The following is a 20,000-nucleotide window of genomic DNA, read 5'->3' on the forward strand; positions in this document are numbered from 1 at the left end:
ATAACTTCTCATGTGTCTCTTCAGAGACTTGTTCAACTGAACTACTTTCCACACATTGAACTTCAACAAACAAAGACGTTTCTTAGTCTATTTTTTTGAAGAAAAAAAAAAAAAAAAAAATTTTTTTTTTTTTTTTGCGATATGAGATTTCATCTCAACGATACATATCGTAACGTTTTACTATCGCGAAATTTCGTGGGACGATATATTGTGACACCCCTAGGGGTAACCCATTACAAAAGTAACATATTACATGTAATATATTACTTTTAGCAGTAACTCAGTAATATAACTTATTGCTTATAGGATTTCAGTAATATTATACCAGTTACTTTGTCAAGTAACTTACCGTAAGTTACAAATTGAGTTTTTTTTTATTTTTATCAAAGCACATATTTAAAAAATATACAATAATTTTCTAATCAAACTGTGTGTTTTTATGCAAATAACCACTATAGATGACAATAATAAAGGAAAAGAATAACATTTAGAATTTTGGATTGTTTACACTGACTTCAAGGCGGTTGACATCATTTTTTGCGATGGTTCCGGGGCGGCAATGTCATTCTGCTGCTGCTGTTGTTTTGGTCAAAGTAATGCAAAAGTAGTGTAATAAGTAATGAGTTACTCTACACAGACAGTAATATTGTAAAGTAACGTATTACTTTCAAATGAAAGTAACTAGTAATATGTAGTATATTACATTTTGAAAGTAACTTGCCCAACAATGGTTTTGATGGGCCAGGAATAGGGAGAAGATACCAATGTCTACCAGCCAGGGTTTCCTTCACTTCTTTTTGTTGACAAGGATTCCAATGAGAAATCCAGTCTCTCTCACCAGGCTCTGATGTTGGTGTCTGAGTCTAGCACATACTGACTTCATCACCCTGCCCAGGTCCCTGCTGTGAAATGGCTCAAAGTCAAATCAGTCTGTGTCTCCCAGACAGTGTTGGGCAAGTTACTTTCAAAATGTAATATATTACATATTACTAGTTACTTTAATTTGAAAGTAATAAGTTACTTTACAATATTACTTTCTGTGTAGAGTAACTCGTTACTTATTACACTACTTTTGCATTACTTTTACCAAAACAACAGCAGCAGCAGAATGACATCGCCGCCCCTGAACCATCCCGAAAAATAATTTCAACCGCCTTGAAGTCAGTGTAAACAATCCAAAATTCTAAATGTTATTATTTTCCTTTGTTATTGTCATCTATAGTGGTTATTTGCATACAAACACACAGTTTGATTAGGAAATGATTGTATCTTTTTTAAATATGTGCTTTGATTTAATAAAATGTATCTTGAGTTACTTGACAAAGTAACTGGTATAATATGACTGAAATCCTATAAGTAATACGTTATATTACTAAGTTACTGCTAAAAGTAATACATTACATGTAATATGTTACTTTTGTAATGAGTTACCCCCAACACTGCTCCCAGAAGGGTTTTAAGCAGTCCTCCTCACGTGTTTATTCATTCATGGCAGAGTGAGTGAGCATACAGTCCACCCACAACGTGGACAATGACAATGTGAAGCTCGTCCAGGAAAAGAGATGGCATGAGAAACAAATCACAAGAGAGATGGAGAGAGGGAGGAATTTTTGTTCTCGTCGAAAGATACAGCAAACGGATTAGCGTCAAGAAGACAATAGAACGTGTTCTCCATATCTCACGACAAACCATCGTTCTCTTCTAAATGTGACTCACACACACACACACACACACACAAGCGAGCCAGCCTTTTTCCACAAATATTTCCTTTCAAGAGATGGCATACTGTTCCATTCACTGCTCACGAGCTCAGATGCATAATTCAATTAGTTGCCACGGCGACTAGGAATGTGCAACATGGAATGCATAAAAGTCTCGTTAGAGGCATGTTAATATGCATGATGGAGTCAAGTTGGACATGGTGTAAATGGCGTGGGTCAACTACTTGACGTATGTGATGTATGGGCCTATGCATTCAGAGTGGCATGCGTACAGACGAAGCACACGCAACCTGCAACGAGCGCTCAAAAAAGACAAGATTCAGAGACACACAACAAACACACACAAAATAAACAAGAACCCACAAAAAACGCATAAGAAATAGGGCTGTGAATCTTCACTGGGCTCACGATTCGATTTCGATTCATGTGTCAACGATTCGATTCGATTCGATTCCACGATGCATCGCGATGCATCTCGATACAGTTCAAAGTATCGCAGCTCCAAGTATCAAATCCTCAATTTTCTATATTATTACTGCACATGGCTACTTTTTCATCAATTAATACAAGCAATCAGATCAATATCAACTCCCTTTTTTTACTTAGAAAGTGCTTTCAAATCCGAATGTCAACAGAAATTTAAACGTAAACGATTCAACGATTCATCTGTCAACGATTCAACGATTCACACGTCCGCATCTCGATGCATCGATTATGCGATTCATTTTGACACCCCTAATAAGAAATAAACTGTCTACGCACTTGTGTGGATGAATGACCACAAAACAATTATAGTAGAGGAAAGAAGGACAAGTTATAGAAGCAAAATAAGCACACGTGCACACACACACACACACACACACACACACACACACACACACACACACACACACACACACACAGGAAGTAAAGAAGGTGTTGGAACGGTACTCACTGTTAAGCATTGCATATTCTCAGGGCGGTTGTTGGCCTCGGGGGTAGCACCATGGTTTGACAGCACAGCCTCTGAAATATAGACAAAGGAGTCACGGGCGGAGACAGTGCCTTTGGAGCACATCTCTCTGTCTCTGTGGCAGCACAGAAAAAAAAACAGCCCAAAACAAAAGTCCTCCGACAGCTCTCGGAGTCCATAAAAGTGGCCGGGAAATGATAACGGACGGCAGCAATTGTGGGCAAGAAAAAGTTGTCCGGAGTGGAGAGAAGAAGAAGGGTTTTCAAAAGCAGAGAGCACACACTGTGAGGGCGAAAAGCAGGACAACCAAATCGGGGAAACTCCCGTAAGATGCAAGGCTCCAGGCAAAACTAGCCCAAGAGAGGAGTGTGGAAGTGAGAGAACAAGTGAGGGAGAGAGAGAGAGAGAGAGGGAGGGAGGGAGGGAGGGAGAGAGAGAGAGAGAGAGAGAGAGAGGGAGGGAGGGAGAGAGAGAGAGAGAGAGAGAGAGAGAGGGGTAGAGAAGAGAAAAGGAACTCCTCTCTCACTCTATTATCCGTCCGTCTCAGGGCTCCTGTGAAGTCACTATGGTTACGGGGACTCACCCCTGCCTCAGAGTCCTTTTAACTATTGCTCATAAAGGCGGCATTCAGCTGTGGGCCCACAATGCCCCGATCTCTCTCTCTCTCTCTCCATCTCCCTCGCTTTCTCTCTCTCTCTCCATCTCCCTCGCTTTCTCTCTCCCTCTCCATCTCCCTCGCTTTCTCTCTCTCTCTCCATCTCCCTCGCTTTCTCTCTCTCTCTCCCTGTTTCTCTCTCTATTATTTCCGTCTACCTCTCTCTCCCCTCATCCAGTGAAACACATGCATGTTTCTCTCTGATGATCATCCGTCTCTCCCTCTCCTCCATCTCTCCATCTATCCCTTTCTCTCTCTCTTTCCAAACTTCAGAGTCCCACCCTACTCCACCCTCTCTTACGCCCTCCGTTTGTCTCTAGTCCTCACTAGGGATATAATGATACAGTACAGTGATACAGTACGGTATCTACCAAAATCACGGCGGTATTATACTGTATTTCACGGTATTTACTTTTTTCTGTCCTTGTAATTAAACGTCCTATGGCCCCATTGGGCAGAGGGAGAGGGGGCGGGGTCTAATTTGCTTTGAAGAAAATACATATTGCATTATGGAACTAATATGAGAATGTTTACACACGGGTCCTCCATTGTGAACTTATTTGGCGTGCGGCGCCATACATCCAAAATGGGCACCATATACTGTACGAGGGATCAGCCGAGCAGCATTTTTGTAAACAAGAAACCGCGTCACTGGGTGGCAACGGCAATGGAACCCTATGGAGCGTGAGCTTTGGGAGGCTCTTGAGTGTCTGACTCTAGCCGGCTTGACTCTGTTTACATTTTAAAAACTGTGACAGTTCACACAACTTTAACACGACATGCGTATTTTATTATACATCAAACTCTTGAGCTACTTCTGCGCTCGCTCAGAATGTCAAAATATAAGCGATGTGATGTATAGTTTTTGAGATATCGACGTTTGTTTGGCACAACCCGAACGAATAACTGCCGCCGGGTTCCGCATTTCTGAGTGGTAAGTGACGTCACGCCGAGTCGTCCTATTGGAGGAAAAGTTTACGGGACCATAACCCGTGTGGTTGCTTGATTTAATTGCGGTATCACGGTTATTGTTACATACATCCGTATTCCTCACTCACCCTCCTCTTAAGAGAGAGAAATCACTCTACCTTCCTCCATCCATCACGCTATTCTCTTAACTCGTCGATCCTAACGTCCGCCGCATGATCTGAGAGTAAGAGACCAGATAACAAACCTTCTGTTGACCTTGTGAAGAGTTACCATATAATTACATTACACCACGACGTACACAGACCCTTACAGTTTCATATACACAAATGCCTCTGGTATACAGAGGCATTTGTGCCATCCACATACAGTAACAAACTTACAAACTATCGGACGCAGTCCGTGTGTATAACCCAAGAGAAAGGACACCCCCCCCCCCCCATCCCATAGTTGTGGTAGCCATGGTAACCCCGAAGGCTCAAAAAAAGGATTCCCGCACACTTGTGAATCCGAGATCGCCGGGGATCCAGAGAAAGAGAGGGGCTAACCTGGCTGGCTTCAAGCCCAGGACAGGAGCCTTTTGTCTGGGTGAGACATTAATCACACTGGGTATGAGGGGGGGGGAGACGCGGAGCAGCTGGCACAGAGATAGAGCCAGCGTGAGTGACATGAAAGTGGGGAGAGAGAGAGAGAAGAGAGAGAAGAGAAAGGGAGATGGACAGAGGGAGTGGGCAGTGGGAAAAGTATACACAAGGCAGACACATGGACAGAGAAGAAGACGGTAGGAGGACGGGAGAGGAGATTAAAGAAGAACTATAAAGAAGCAGACTATAAAGAATTGAAAAGGCAGAATCCAAAAGTGCTGGCAGTGTTCCCCAGTTGAGTCAGCCGGTCCAGGCCCGCTACAGATCTGCCAGAACATTAAAAAGTCCTTGACTCTGCCCTAGTCTCTCACCGCAACGCTCGCTCACTTGACACTCAGTCAACGGTTTTCGCCTCCTTTCACCCACAAACAAATAAACACTTGGACAAAGTGGTTGGACAAAGTGTTTGGAGAACGTGTTTGGAGAACGTGTTTGGAGAATGTGTTTGGAGAACGTGTTTGGAGAAAGTGGTTGGACAAAGTGTTTGGAGATGGAGAAAGTGGAAAAGCCAAAAGGGGAGGAGAAAAACACGGCCTCCACTTCACTGTTTCACAGTCCCTTAAGATCACATCAAGTGTGAGGAACTCCTTGTTTAAACTGTTAGGACTGCAGGCACCGTCTATCACGGGGCCTAAGCGCAAATTATGCTCGAGCGAAATCGGCGGCGCTGACTGCGCCGAGGGGGTCGGCGCAGCTGGGCGTCCTCTCGGCGCAGCTCGGCGGAGGGGGCGTGCAGCACGTCGAAAATGTGACTCTGCGCCGTCAACTCATTGTTGTGAGGAATGAGGAAATGCCATTTCCTCATTTAACAGTGCTTGTCCCTCATCTAGCAAAGCCTTCTGCAGGCTCACCGGAATGAGTTTTGAAATGGAGGGACAATAAAATGTTCCCCCACCGACATGTTTGCAAGTTCTTGGTAAACGACACGATAACGTTTTGGACGAGTTACGTTCGAGTATGCACAGTCTCGCTGTCGCCGCTCGGCGGCGGCAAGGCTCCAAGTCGTGGCTGCGCAAAACCATGCCGGGCGCTTTAGGAGTCAACTGTCAAAGGTACATTTTTGAGATGCTGTGAGAACGATGACTGGATGGATGATAGACCGCCATGCTTCTAACGCTTTTCTCATGGGCCACACTTGTTGGCGACCATTGAATGAGCACGTTCTGAGTCTGAGCTGTCAGATCTCCCTGTACCTGGATAAGTGTTTTATGATAATAATAATAATAATACTAATACATAATAATGCCGTTTGATCAATGTGTGGTCAATAAAACTATTGGACACTGCAATAGTGGAAGTCACATTTCATTTTGTGTGGTAGCTAACAGAAACATTGGTTAAGTCGTTTATTTTTCAAAGTGTCCTGGACCCAAAGCTGCCCAGTCCCGCATGGGCTTATGAGACACTGCAAACATAACAAACACGAGCGCTAACATAGCGAGAGCCAACAAATACAATACACCTCCATACATGTCAAACAATGTCAAACCAAAATAATAACACAGGCCTGCTCCTCAGACGTAAAGCACCCTCCTACGCTGTTAGTAGGCATTTACGGCTACGGTGGCGCAGTCGGTAGCGCTGTCGCCTCACAGTTAGAAGGTCCTGACTCCTGAGTTCGATTCTCGCCTGGGACACTGTGGGCGCTGTGGTTGTGTTCCCCCCCATATCCTCAGTGCCTACTGCCCAGGTGGGTTATCTCGTCGTAAGGGCCTTTCTCTCTGTGTGGAGTTTGCATGTTCTCCCCGTGCTCCCCCAGGGGGTTCCTCCGTATATAACCCCCCCCACTAAAAACATGCAGAAGATCAGATCGTCATCGTCATCCGACCAGTGACGACAACATCCGAAGTTGGTCCCCGGGCGCTGTACGAGAAAGCGACCACTGCTCCTGGCCTGCCCCCCGGAGGAAAGGACATGCCTGGATGGGTTAAATGCAGAGGACACTTTTCACCGGCCACCGTCAGCATGAGTGTGTTGTGGCCGCATGCATGTGTTGTGGTGTTCGTGTGACAATAAAAGACGGGCTTGTCCGTTACGAGAGAGTTTTTTTTAACATAAACTGAGCTAGGTGAAACGCGTCTGCAGACAGGTGCTGGAGTCTACATGCATCAGACAGAGCAAACACATCAGGACATTCTGCAGACATCTTATGAAGTATATATAGCTAAATAAGCAGTTATAACGCGACGTAGAAGGGCTGAATGGGTAGTTAGACAGAAGGTGTCTAAGAAGAATGTAAATTGGTCCTCTCCATCACACTGCCTTTTAAAAACATACATTGCGTCGCTTTTATTTTGAAGGCTGAATGTCAAAATTCTTATATATTCACTAGCGTTCGGGACCAGAACTCTTATATTCGCCGGTACAACGACAGAGCGGCACTGTGCGGAAGCATGCCGAAATAGACTCTGGGTTCCTACTGCGCAGACTCTGGTCCCAAAATGGCACAGAATCTGTGGTATTTGGGCCTCACTATTACAAACCGGTAGGAGGTGGAGACACGGTGTCCATATTTATATAGGTCAGTGGAGCAACCAGACACAAGCAACCACCAGTGGTTTGGATATGTAACAAACAGGTATGTGGAGCTCATGCATGCGTAACGGGGGAAACCGGACAAGATAAACGAGGGAAAGCAGAGTGAATCTGTGAGCTGTCTACTTCCCACAGGAGGCCACAAAACAATGCAGGCGAATGCAGGGAAACTGAATAGTTTGACATACACACACACACAAGCGCACACACACGCGCACACACGCGCACACACACACAAACACACACACACACACACACACAAACACACACCCACACGCACACACGTACGCAAGTTACGCAACCAACTTAAAAGTCTCAGCAATGTCAGACAAAAGACTATGATGCCTACAAAGCGAAGAGATGCTTTCAAAAATCACAAAATTAAAAGTTTCTAAATATTCTAGAAATACTAGATAGAGCAGTCTAATGACACAATAATTCAGAAAACAAATATATTTAAGTCAAAATGTGTATATATATATTTATTTATGGCGCCTAAGATTTTGCAGAGTACTGTACATACAAACACATACTGCATGCACCCCACATACAATTTGATGGTTGAGAGGGGTGCAGTTTGGCTATGCTTGGCTGCACAATACCAGCCTACAAGGGAGAGGGAAAGCTGGAAACAATTATTCTTTTATTTTTATTTATTTATTTTGGGGGGTGGGGGGGCATTTTTGCCTTTATTAGATAGGACAGTAGGCAGACAGGAAAGGTGCGGGGAGAGAGAGGGGATATGCGGCAAAGGAACTCGGGTCGGATTCGAACCCGCGTCGGCCGCGCGAAGGACCGAGCCTCCGTCGTACACGTGCTACCAGGTGAGCCACCAGGACACACAATCATTATTATTATTACTATTATTATTATTATTATTAGGGATGTCACAATATATCGTCCCACAATATATCGCGATATCAAAACGTGCCAATATGTATCGTTGAGATGAAAATTCATATGGCGAGAAAAAGAAGCTGAACATGGTGGCACTGATCTGCATCTGATTGCACGCTCGCTCTCCTTTTCATTGCTTTGTTTGAACAGACGAGGGACGTTACAGACACGGAGGATGAAAATGGTGAAATGACTCAAATTAGCGTAGAGAACGCCCCCTCAACTTACAAATCATTCGCAAATTTTTTTTGTTAAAATATCGTATCGTTATCGTGAACCCAATATCGTGTATCGTATCGTATCGTGAACTGAGTGTATTGTGACACCCCTAATTATTATATTATTATTATTATTTTCACACAACAACACACAACAGGAACAGATTGAGCAGAAGTAATGGAGCAGCGGTCTGTGCCCTGGCTCTCTCTGACCTCAGTGACCGGAGAGTGACCAGTGTGATGGCATGGGCATGTTCTGGACAGCTGTGACTGACACATTTCATTTCCTACTCCTGTCCTGAGAGGGGCAGCGCAGCAAAACAGCATTACTAGTCTCCTGTCTGTCAAGCCCACGTGTGGCATGAGCCTGTCCCTGATAGAGATTAGAGACACTGCTATGGTATTTTAAAAGCTGAGAATATGTTTTATCGTCAGATATTAATTTGACCAGAACTCCCATGACTCTCTGTATAGAGAGATAACATAGAAAATCTCATCAAAACAGTCATTCATCTACGATCTGTGTTAACTTCTTGTAAATAAAATAAATAATGCTGAAGTTTACCAATTTGTCAATTTGCTGGAACACCGCCTGGTGGCCCCCACTGGGATAGCGAAGCACCCCCTGTAGATTTTATCTGTGGGACAGTATAGGGTTAAACCAGTTACCATATGAGATGATAGGCTGTTTTAGAGTGACAGACTGAACTGCATAAAGTTAACAGTCTCCTGGTCTGAGAAAGCAAGGGGATGCAGTATTCGGCAAAAAACACCCTGCCGAATCTCGCACCCCCTGTAGATTTTATCTGTGGGACAGTATAGGGTTAAACCCAGTTACCATATGAGATGATAGGCTGTTTTAGAGTGACAGACTGAATTGCATAGAGTTAACAGTCTCCTGGTCTGAGAAAGCAAGGGGATGCAGTATTCGGCGATAAAACACCCTGCCGCATCTCACACCCCCTGTAGATTTCATCTGTGGGACAGTATAGGGTTAAACCAGTTACCATATGAGATGATAGGCTGTTTTAGAGTGACAGACTGAACTGCATAAAGTTAACAGTCTCCTGGTCTGAGAAAGCAAGGGGATGCATTATTCGGCAAAAAACACCCTGCCGAATTTTGCACCCCCTGTCGATTTCATCTGTGGGACAGTATATGGTTAAACCAGTTACCATATGAGATGATAGGCTGTTTTAGAGTGACAGACTGAACTGCATAGAGTTAACAGTCTCCTGGTCTGAGAAAGCAAGGGGATGCATTATTCGGCAAAAAACACCCTGCCGAATTTTGCACCCCCTGTCGATTTCATCTGTGGGACAGTATAGGGTTAAACCAGTTACCATATGAGATGATAGGCTGTTTTAGAGTGACAGACTGAACTGCATAGAGTTAACAGTCTCCTGGTCTGAGAAAGCAAGGGGATGCATTATTCGGCAAAAAACACCCTGCCGAATTTTGCACCCCCTGTCGATTTCATCTGTGGGACAGTATAGGGTTAAACCAGTTACCATATGAGATGATAGGCTGTTTTAGAGTGACAGACTGAACTGCATAGAGTTAACAGTCTCCTGGTCTGAGAAAGCAAGGGGATGCAGTATTCGGCAAAAAACACCCTGCCGAATCTCGCACCCCCTGTAGATTTTATCTGTGGGACAGTATAGGGTTAAACCAGTTACCATATGAGATGATAGGCTGTTTTAGAGTGACAGACTGAACTGCATAAAGTTAACAGTCTCCTGGTCTGAGAAAGCAAGGGGATGCATTATTCGGCAAAAAACACCCTGCCGAATTTTGCACCCCCTGTCGATTTCATCTGTGGGACAGTATAGGGTTAAACCAGTTACCATATGAGATGATAGGCTGTTTTAGAGTGACAGACTGAACTGCATAGAGTTAACAGTCTCCTGGTCTGAGAAAGCAAGGGGATGCATTATTCGGCAAAAAACACCCTGCCGAATTTTGCACCCCCTGTCGATTTCATCTGTGGGACAGTATAGGGTTAAACCAGTTACCATATGAGATGATAGGCTGTTTTAGAGTGACAGACTGAACTGCATAGAGTTAACAGTCTCCTGGTCTGAGAAAGCAAGGGGATGCAGTATTCGGCGATAAAACACCCTGCCGAATCTCGCACCCCCTGTCGATTTCATCTGTGGGACAGTATAGGGTTAAACCAGTTACCATATGAGATGATAGGCTGTTTTAGAGTGACAGACTGAACTGCATAGAGTTAACAGTCTCCTGGTCTGAGAAAGCAATCAGTCTCATTAGCGAGCAGATGATTCACTTCAACAAATATTGTTTTTTAAACCCTGTGGGTACCAGCCATCAATTTAAACACTCGTCAGTTAAATTGTCAGTTAAATCATATTCAAATATAGATAATATCATGCAACTGTCCTTTGTGGTAGTTTGGGAGAGGAGCGCCCTCTCTTCACCTGCTGTCAATGCCAAACATAACTGTAGTCACCTACACCAGTGATTCTCAAATGGGGGTCTGTGGACCCCTGGAGGTCCATGGCACTTTGCAAGGGGGTCCACGAAAAGTTTTCAGGAAAATAAAAATAAAAACTTTATTTTTGGGGGGGGAAAGCTTCATAGTTCAACGTAAATATTGTATGCTTTAAATCTAAAATGGTTCATGGATTACATTCTAATCTAACAAACCTATCAATTTAAAAGTCAAGCACGTTACCGTGGAAACAATTAAGCTTAGCCCAAAATCACAAATCAGAATGAGGGGGTCCCCGATATATTTTCCATCTTGTAAGGGGTCCTTGGCTGAAAAACATTTGAGAACCTCTGACCTACACTACCCCTGTATCTCTTATATTAAGCTTACACCTAGTTCACGTAGTCCTGTCAATTTTAAATGTGCTTTTGCTCAACAATACGCTCAGCAGTTCACAAACTAAATGGGCTACAATCACAGACTGAGGGGACGGCTGACCTGCTGTTTTCCAACAGCTGGCTTAGCAGTTCAGAAAGAGAACTGTACCAACATTAGCTGAGAAAGGTTTTATGGCAACCCACCACCTACCAGCATATTCAATCAATCACTTTGTGTGCCCGCTTAATCCTTTTCAGGGTCACGGGGAGCCGGAGCCAAACCCAGCAGACACCAGACAGAAGGCAGGGAGACACCTCGGACAAGCTGACAGTCAACTGCAGGGCTAACACATAGTCAGTTAACTGCAGGGCTCAGCCAGACAGACAGACAGACAGACAGACAGACAGACAGACAGACATACAGACAGACAGACAGACAGACAGACAGACAGGCAGGCAGGCAGGCAGGCAGGCAGACAGGCAGGCAGACAGACAGACAGACAGACAGACAGACAGGCAGACAGACAGACAGACAGGCAGTCAGACAGACAGCCAGACAGACAGCCAGACAGACAGGCAGACAGACAGACAGACAGACAGACATAATCTGTGTGAGACATTCCTGATTTAGTGTATTTCTAGTTCATTAATTTATTGATTATTGATATATATTGTTTGACTTTATTGTTATTGTTGAAATGATTTATTGTTCAATTTCTCTTGGGACCGCAATGGAAATAAGTCTCAGGACTATTCTTGCGCTACCCTGATGTATTTTAATACTGCATGCATCGGCGTATTGTATTTATTATGTCAAATAAAATCATTCATTCGTTCACTCTTCATTTAAAGTATTGAAGTAATTATTCTATCTTCATATTGTGTTTATTGTTATTTATCGTAACTGGGGGGGAAAAACATGAGATGCCGTCATGCCTACAATACAGTTGTACAGAAAAGAGAGTATTTGGGTCAAATGCTTCACTTCAAATCAAGTGGACATGGACATAAGCCCGAGGTCAACGTTACCCTTTTAGAACAAGCATCGGATGGCGGGCATGTCAGAGACACTCTCCTGAACGGAGACAGCACAAAGACACACAACCCCACCACACCCAGTTCATGTACCAGCACACCTTCAGTCCTAAGTCTTCTAGACATCAACCTAAAGTCTAAATACATCTACGTTAATCTTGTATACATTTTTAATCTGCTGATTAAAACGCATGGCATGCCATCAGGTGTGCGTGCGTGTATGTTAACTAGTGCAGCATGTGTCACTATGCAGATGACACACATGAATACAGTATGCAAACCACCTGACCCGCATTGTAAGGTATTCATTCACCTTATGTAGAAGAGACAGTCTGGCTTGAGAGACTAACAGGAAGTGTAAACACAATCGGAAGTTCTGATTCGGTTTACACTTCCTGTGACTCATAAACCTAGTCTGACTCATAATGTGAGTCAAACTAGGTTTGACCAGGTGAGTCAGACTAGTTTTTGAGCAGGTAAAAGAGCCTGCGTTTTGAACAGGAAGTCGTGACACAATGGGTCAAGTGGGCGGGGCTACATAAGGTGAATAGTACAGTAGTTGGGGGGGGGGGGGGGGTTGAGCATTAGCGATGGTCAAAAACACAGACACATACTGTCCCAGTCGCTGTGGGTCAGATGTCTCCATTGACAAACTAAACCGAGCTAAAGGACACGCAAACAGTTGTGTTTCCCTGCATCAGTAATAAATGCACTAGGGGGTGGGGAAAGGAATCACAAGTTTGATCACGACTCGATCCGATCTCGATTCATTTGACAACGATGCGATTTCTGCCGATATCACAGAGTCTGCCACGATGCGATGCGATTCAGGGGGGCTGCGATCGATATTAGACGGATATGCCCACAATCAGTTCAACAACCGGTTTTAAAAAAGCAACTAAAATATAATTTGACAATTTTATTGTTGAGCTGTTAGAAATTTAAATGAAAAACAATCTATTCTTTTTAATAAGAATCAAAATAGACCTCCACGGTAAAGCGCCCAAAAAAAAAGATATATAGCTTTAAAATAAAAATGTTCACATCCTATCAAAGAAACCTGAAAGGACTACTTTAAGTGATGGCGGGTCATAGCGATTAATATCGATGTTTTTAGGGATGCACCGATCCCCTTTTTTCACTTCCGATCCGATTCCGATACCTGAATTTGGATATCTGCCGATACTGATATTATGCCGATACCAATATTCTTCTTGAATATACAGTATAGGCAAAGATTTGGCCAATTAAAGATTTTTTTTTAAATATACCTTGCAAAAAGCAGACAAAATTAAGAAAATAGGATACTATTATACATGGGCAAATTACGGCCAGCTGTGCGCTGGAATTGAAAAAAAAAAAAATAATAATAAAAAAACAAAAACAAATTCCGATCCGATCCGATCCGTGAATTAGTGCCAATATCGTCACCCGATACCGATATTGGATCAGATCGGCCCCATCCCTAGATGTTTTGGTAACCCTTTATTTTACAGGTACCCTAGTTACATATGAACTATTTGTAATTACACATGAACACCAAATGTAATTACACAGTAATTACCAATAGTTATAAATGAAGTTCATATGTAGTTACATTGTAACAGACCTGGAAAATGGAGTGAGTCTGTTCAACTGTAGTTCATATGTAGTTACATTGTAACGGACCTGTAAAATGGAGTGAGTCTGTTCAACTGTAGTTCTATGTAGTTACATTGTAACAGACCTGTAAAGTGGAGTGAGACCGTTCAACTGTAGTTCATATGTAGTTACATGGTACTGGACCTGTAAAGTGGAGTGAGACCGTTCAACTGTAGTTCATATGTAGTTACATGGTACCGGACCTGTAAAGTGGAGTGAGTCTGTTCAACTGTAGTTCATATGCAGTTACATGGTACCGGACCTGTAAAGTGGAGTGAGTCTATTTAACTGTAGTTCATATGTAGTTACATGGTACCGGACCTGTAAAGAAGCTCCGGGCTGGGACAGAGATTGCTAAAACCCAGTGGTGGATTCGAACCACTGAACTTCTGATTGCAAAGCAGGCGGCTTTAACCACTCAGCCACGAGGGCTTTCCAACTTTCATGGTGGAGTTTAAGAGGATAACTGTATGTCAGTCAGATGTAGTTGCTGTCACTTCATAGCTTTGTTATTATACACAGAGACTTGGGGGCAAATATTGATACTTTATTTAGTTGTAGGTATGATTTTGTCTAGAATTCCCATACAAAAATTCTAATAAAAGTATTGTAGATATAGAGGTAACAGTGAAACTATAATCAAAATAGCCATTCTTCTACATTCTAATTGTTAGCTTATTGTAAATGAGTCATTTCCCCATCAATTTCCCAATTTCTCAATTTGTTGGGGACCCAGTCGAAGCCCCTCAAAGACCCCTTTGGTCACCAGACCCCCGGATCATCTCTCCCCAAAGTCTATACCCAAGTCAAGCTACAACTAACAAAGTATCAACATTTTCCCCCAAGTCTATGCTTATAATAACAAAGCTAGGAAGTGACAACTACATCTGACTGACATACAGTTATCCTCTCAAACTCCACTAAGAAAGTTGGAAAGCCCTCATGGCTGAGTGGTTAAAGCCGCCTGCTTTGCAATCTGAAGTTCAGTGGTTCGAATCCACCACTGGCTTTTAGCAATCTCTGTCCCAGGCCAGAGCTTCTTTACAGGTCCGGTGCCATGTAACTACATATGAACCACAGTTAAATAGACTCACTCCACTTTACAGGTCCATTACAATGTAACTACATATGAACTACAGTTGAATAGACCTACTCCACTTTACAGGTCTGTTACCATGTAACTACATATGAACTACAGTTGAATAGACTCACTCCACTTTACAGGTCCGGTACCATGTAACTACATATGAACTACAGTTGAATAGACTCACTCCACTTTACAGGTCTGTTACCATGTAACTACATATGAACTACAGTTGAATAGACTCACTCCACTTTACAGGTCCGTTACAATGTAACTACATATGAACTACAGTTGAATAGACTCACTCCACTTTACAGGACCGTTACCATGTAACTACATATGAACTACAGTTGAACAGACTCACTCCATTTTACAGGTCTGTTACAATGTAACTACATATGAACATCATTTGTACCTATTGGTAATTACTGTGTAATTACATTTGGTGTTCATGTGTAATTACAAATAGTTCATATGTAACTAGGGTACCTGTAAAATAAAGGGTTACCGATGTTTTCACTGTGGATCAATGCAGTTGGATCGTTGATCATTGAATCGATGCATCTAGAATGCACAGACATGGAGAGCAAAGAGTAAATAAATATGCTTGCAGATAGGTTCAGTGCAATAACAGAACATTTTATCCACTGAAAGGCAAAGTCAAACTCATTTCCCTCGCTGCCCAATTTGAGGCACTTTCAACAACATCTGTGATTGCAGTGAATCAGCAGAGCATACAGTCATGCAGCCATATTTCACACTACTCCACAAGAGGAGTTTAAAGGGCCAGCTCACCCTAAAATCCAAAATTACATGTTTTTCCTCTTACGTGTACTGCTATTTATCCATCTACATCGTTTTGGTGGGAGTTGCTGAGTTTTGGAGATATCAGGTGTAGAGATGTCTGCCTTTTCTACAATACGATGGAACTGGATGGCACTCGGCTTGTGCTGCTCAAAACGGAAAAAACATACATTTGAAAAAAACTCAACAGCAATGTGTCTTTCCAGAAATAATGACCCGGTTAGCCAAGATAACACAGACCTAGTTGTGAGCAGTTTCATGTATAGGAAGGAACTAATTAGTAGCTAGTGGGTGTAGTTCGGTCTAAAGAAAATAGTTCCTAAATGAAACTGCACACAACAAGGTTTGTGGATTATCTTGAATAACCGGGTCATGATTTCTGGAAAGAGACATATTGCTGTTGAGTTTTTCAAATGTACAGTATGTTTTTGTCACTTCGACCACCACAAGCCGAGTGCCATCCAGTTCCATTGTATTTGAGAGAAGGCAGAAATCTCTAGGGCCGATATCTCCAAAACTCAGGCAACTAACACAAAACGATCTAGGTGGATAAATAACAATACAGGTGAGAGCGAGGAAAAATATGTATTTTGGATTTTAGGGTGAGCTGTCCCTTTAAATTATCCAGTATAAATGAACGAGAAGCTGCTATGCTTGGACAAATTATGCAAATAGTCTGGCAAAATATGCAGCAATAGCTTTCTTTTTCATTGTCTTTCTTCCTTTCTCTTCTTGTCTCTCTCTTAATGGTCTCCATATGGACCACATCGTGTGCCAATTATAACGCAGGGTTCAATTGTTCAGCTCAATAACGAACGACACACTTGTTCAGCTGCACCAGCAGTACCGAATGTGGATAGAATAATAGAGTATATCCATGCATCATTCATTTATTGCCAACATTAGTGATGATAGCATTTATAGAGCCGTGTTTGGACAATACCACTGTGACTGTTAATTCTTCTTATCTCCGACATTTTGTTTGGCTGCCACTCATCTGCAGCCTCTCCACTTTAGCCTCTCCACGTGTATTTAAGCTAAGCTAACATGCCAGCCTGTGTGTTGCTGGCCACAGTATAATGAGCTGTCTGGCTCTCGCCCATCACTCCTCTAAAGGAAATGGTATAAGGCTGAACTCTGCGCTAGTGTCTCGCTATCACTCTCTCTTCTCCTCTTTCTCTCTGTATCATTTGCTTATAAAGTCTATTTTCTAGTTATGAGTCACTGCAGTGCATCAAAGACGCAAAAATCAACAAACTCTGTGTTGTGTTTGTCTGGCCTCGATATGTCGACAGTTTTCATGTTTGACTTCAGCTATGTACAGTAAAGTTTTCTATGGGTTTTCTTTTACGTCTATCTCCCCTAATCCAGGTGTTAGTGGTCTGTGAGGATAGTTGTGTAATCTGCGCATAAACCATAGTTTTATTTTTTTTCTATCCACCCCCCCCCCCCCCCCCCCACACACACACACACACAGTTTTTCTCCCATTTTCTCTCCAATAGACCCTTTTCATGGGGGCCATTTTGTGTCAAAAAGGCAGAATAAACACAGGTGCAAGCAAAACACTAATGAGGGTTTCCAAATTCCAATCATGGAAGTTTGAAACCCTCATTAGTGTTTTGCTTGCACCTGTGTTTACAACCCTGCTCCACCCCCTCTGCCGATCTGGCGACTTGTAGACGAGCACACGCTTCTACGTGAGCAGTCGTCAGTCAGCCGCTTCTATTCACCTGACAGCGAGGGGTTTCACTGGTAGGACGTATGTGTGGGCTTTTGTTAGTGAGCTGTCACCTCCGCCGAGGAGGTTCTGTTTTCGGTGTCGTTTATCCATGTGTTTGTCCGTTAGCAGGATTACGACCGATTTCCATGAAACTTGCTGGAAGGGTGTAGCATGGGCCAAGAAAGGACCCATTCAATTTTGGAGCAGATCCAATCAGATTCAGATCAAGGGAGGGGGCGGGGCTAGGGATTAGAGGCTGTAGCTATAGGGATAGGAAGGTCATCATAGAGAGTCAGGGTTTGAGGGGTGGGTAGGGGGAGTGGCCGGGAGGATGTGGGTGGGGTCAGGGTCAGGGTTCTGATCCGACTCACAAGATGTACATATAGCAGACTGGAGTATTGGCCTTGGCGGAGGTCTGCACTCTAGTTCATTACAATCTTCTCAGTTTGTTCTGTTCTGTGGCTGAAACACACTTAAGTTGTTCCTCTAAATCTCCTTCTCTTTATCCCTTCCTCCCTCCCATTAGGTCAGCACAATGCTACATCATGTGCAGACTATATGCGTATTACCTGGCCCAGTTCATCTGATCTGGACCGGCACCATCCTCCTGGCACTGACTTGCCCTGGCTTTTCTGAGCCAAGTGAATTTACTCACGGGGCTGTGACACACTGATCCAAACAGTGAGCCTCCAGTACGCTTTGAAATTGGTTCATATAAAATGACCGATAAACGGCTTGTTTCAAGAGGAGACATCTGCCCATCAAGTTACATGTTGTTTCAAAGTGCATAGAGCTTTATAGGATTACAGCAATTTAGTATTTGTTACTGTCTAAATCTTTCAGGCGTGTGGCCATTGTTCGGGGATTGCTGGTTCTCTGTTGCGTGTCTAAATCCCGGATGAGAGAGTCAGCAGCTCAAATCATTACAGCAGCTGAATTCACAAATGTGAATTCTCCCTCATGTTGCTTCTCTGTCTCTGACTACTAAATTAGCATTGATGAGGGCAATTTCTTTGCTTCTTCTTTTCTGGGCGAGTGAGTCTGCCCTTCTGATAAATCTGAGGATATGGTTTGAACGGGAGTGAAGTTAGACTCCCTGTCCTCTGAGCGTCTGTTCAGTAGAGCAGATATACTTGAGATACTTGTCTTTTTCTTCATTTCTTCATTTCTATTCATACCACAATTATGCAGATTAACAACAAAGTAGAGGTCAAATGAAAAGGCGCTCTCATTTTAACTTCATAGTGAATAATATGATTATAATGAACTGTTAATTGGTGGTTTGGTGGTGGTGGGGGGGGAGGTCATCTACTTAGAGGGTATAGAGACAAGAGAGTTGGGGAAGAAGGGATGACATGATCACATGAAACTAAAGTGATGAATAGACCCTTTTCACAGGGGCCATTTTGTGTCGAAAAGGCAGGGTAAACACAGGTGCAAGCAAAACACTAATGAGGGTTTGCAAATTCCATGACTAGAAGTTGGAAACCCTCATTATCGTTTTGCTTGCGCCTGTGTTTACCCTGCCTTTTTGACACAAAATAGCCCCCGTGAAAAGGGTCTGTTGGTCTTGAACCCACAGGACGACAGGCAAGTGGTGAGCTCACAGAATGACCCCTATGTGCGACTGTTCTTCCAGGGTGCAAAACGGATACTTTTATATGCCCGCGGCTACAGTAGCGTTACATCAAAATGTAACACTTTTGACATTCAGCAGCAGTCACAGTGCTGGGTTACATAAGAGATGGACTCTGAGAACTAACAGACAACTAACAATGATGGTGAAGTAGTGAATAAAGAAAATGGTGTCTGAAAGGAACGGGGGTGGGGGGGTGGGGGTAATATCGTCAACGAGAGATATTATGTGAAATGGAAAATGGTGAAAGAAGGAAAGGACTTGAGGATGGAGAGAAACACATGGGTAGATAGAGAGAGGAAGAGAGAGTGATGAAACACATGGGTAGATAGAGAGAGAGGAAGAGAGAGTGATGAAACACATGGGTAGATAGAGAGAGGAAGAGAGAGTGATGAAACACATGGGTAGATAGAGAGGAAGAGAGAGTGATGGTCTTCTCCTGAATGGGATTTTTGTCATTGCCATGTTGCATGTCGTGGTACAGCGGTGCCTCAATGGCCTATATTCTGCCAGCTGGCAACACACAAGTGCATGCGTGAGGGCGCACCCACACACCCACACACACACACACACACACACACACACGCACCCACACACAGACACAAACACAGATCACACACCCACACGCACACAAACACACACACACACACACACACAGACACACACACACACACACACACACACACACACACACACAC

At 43.3% G+C, this 20,000-nt stretch overlaps 1 protein-coding gene across 1 annotated transcript in view; it reads right to left on the reverse strand.

Annotated features, from left to right (window-relative positions):
• rgs3a (regulator of G protein signaling 3a) overlaps positions 1-20,000 on the reverse strand; it is a gene marked incomplete at its 5' end in the record, with an annotated part of 288,237 nt that overhangs the window by 192,334 nt on the left and 75,903 nt on the right. Inside the window, one exon of the mRNA XM_083657811.1 lies at positions 2,656-2,726. Coding sequence (XP_083513937.1) covers positions 2,656-2,726 — 71 coding nt within the window. The remainder of the gene's footprint in view (positions 1-2,655; positions 2,727-20,000) is intronic.

Source organism: Poromitra crassiceps, assembly GCF_964638095.1.
Source record: "Poromitra crassiceps genome assembly, chromosome: 21".
In the NCBI taxonomy this organism is placed as follows: domain Eukaryota; kingdom Metazoa; phylum Chordata; class Actinopteri; order Beryciformes; family Melamphaidae; genus Poromitra; species Poromitra crassiceps.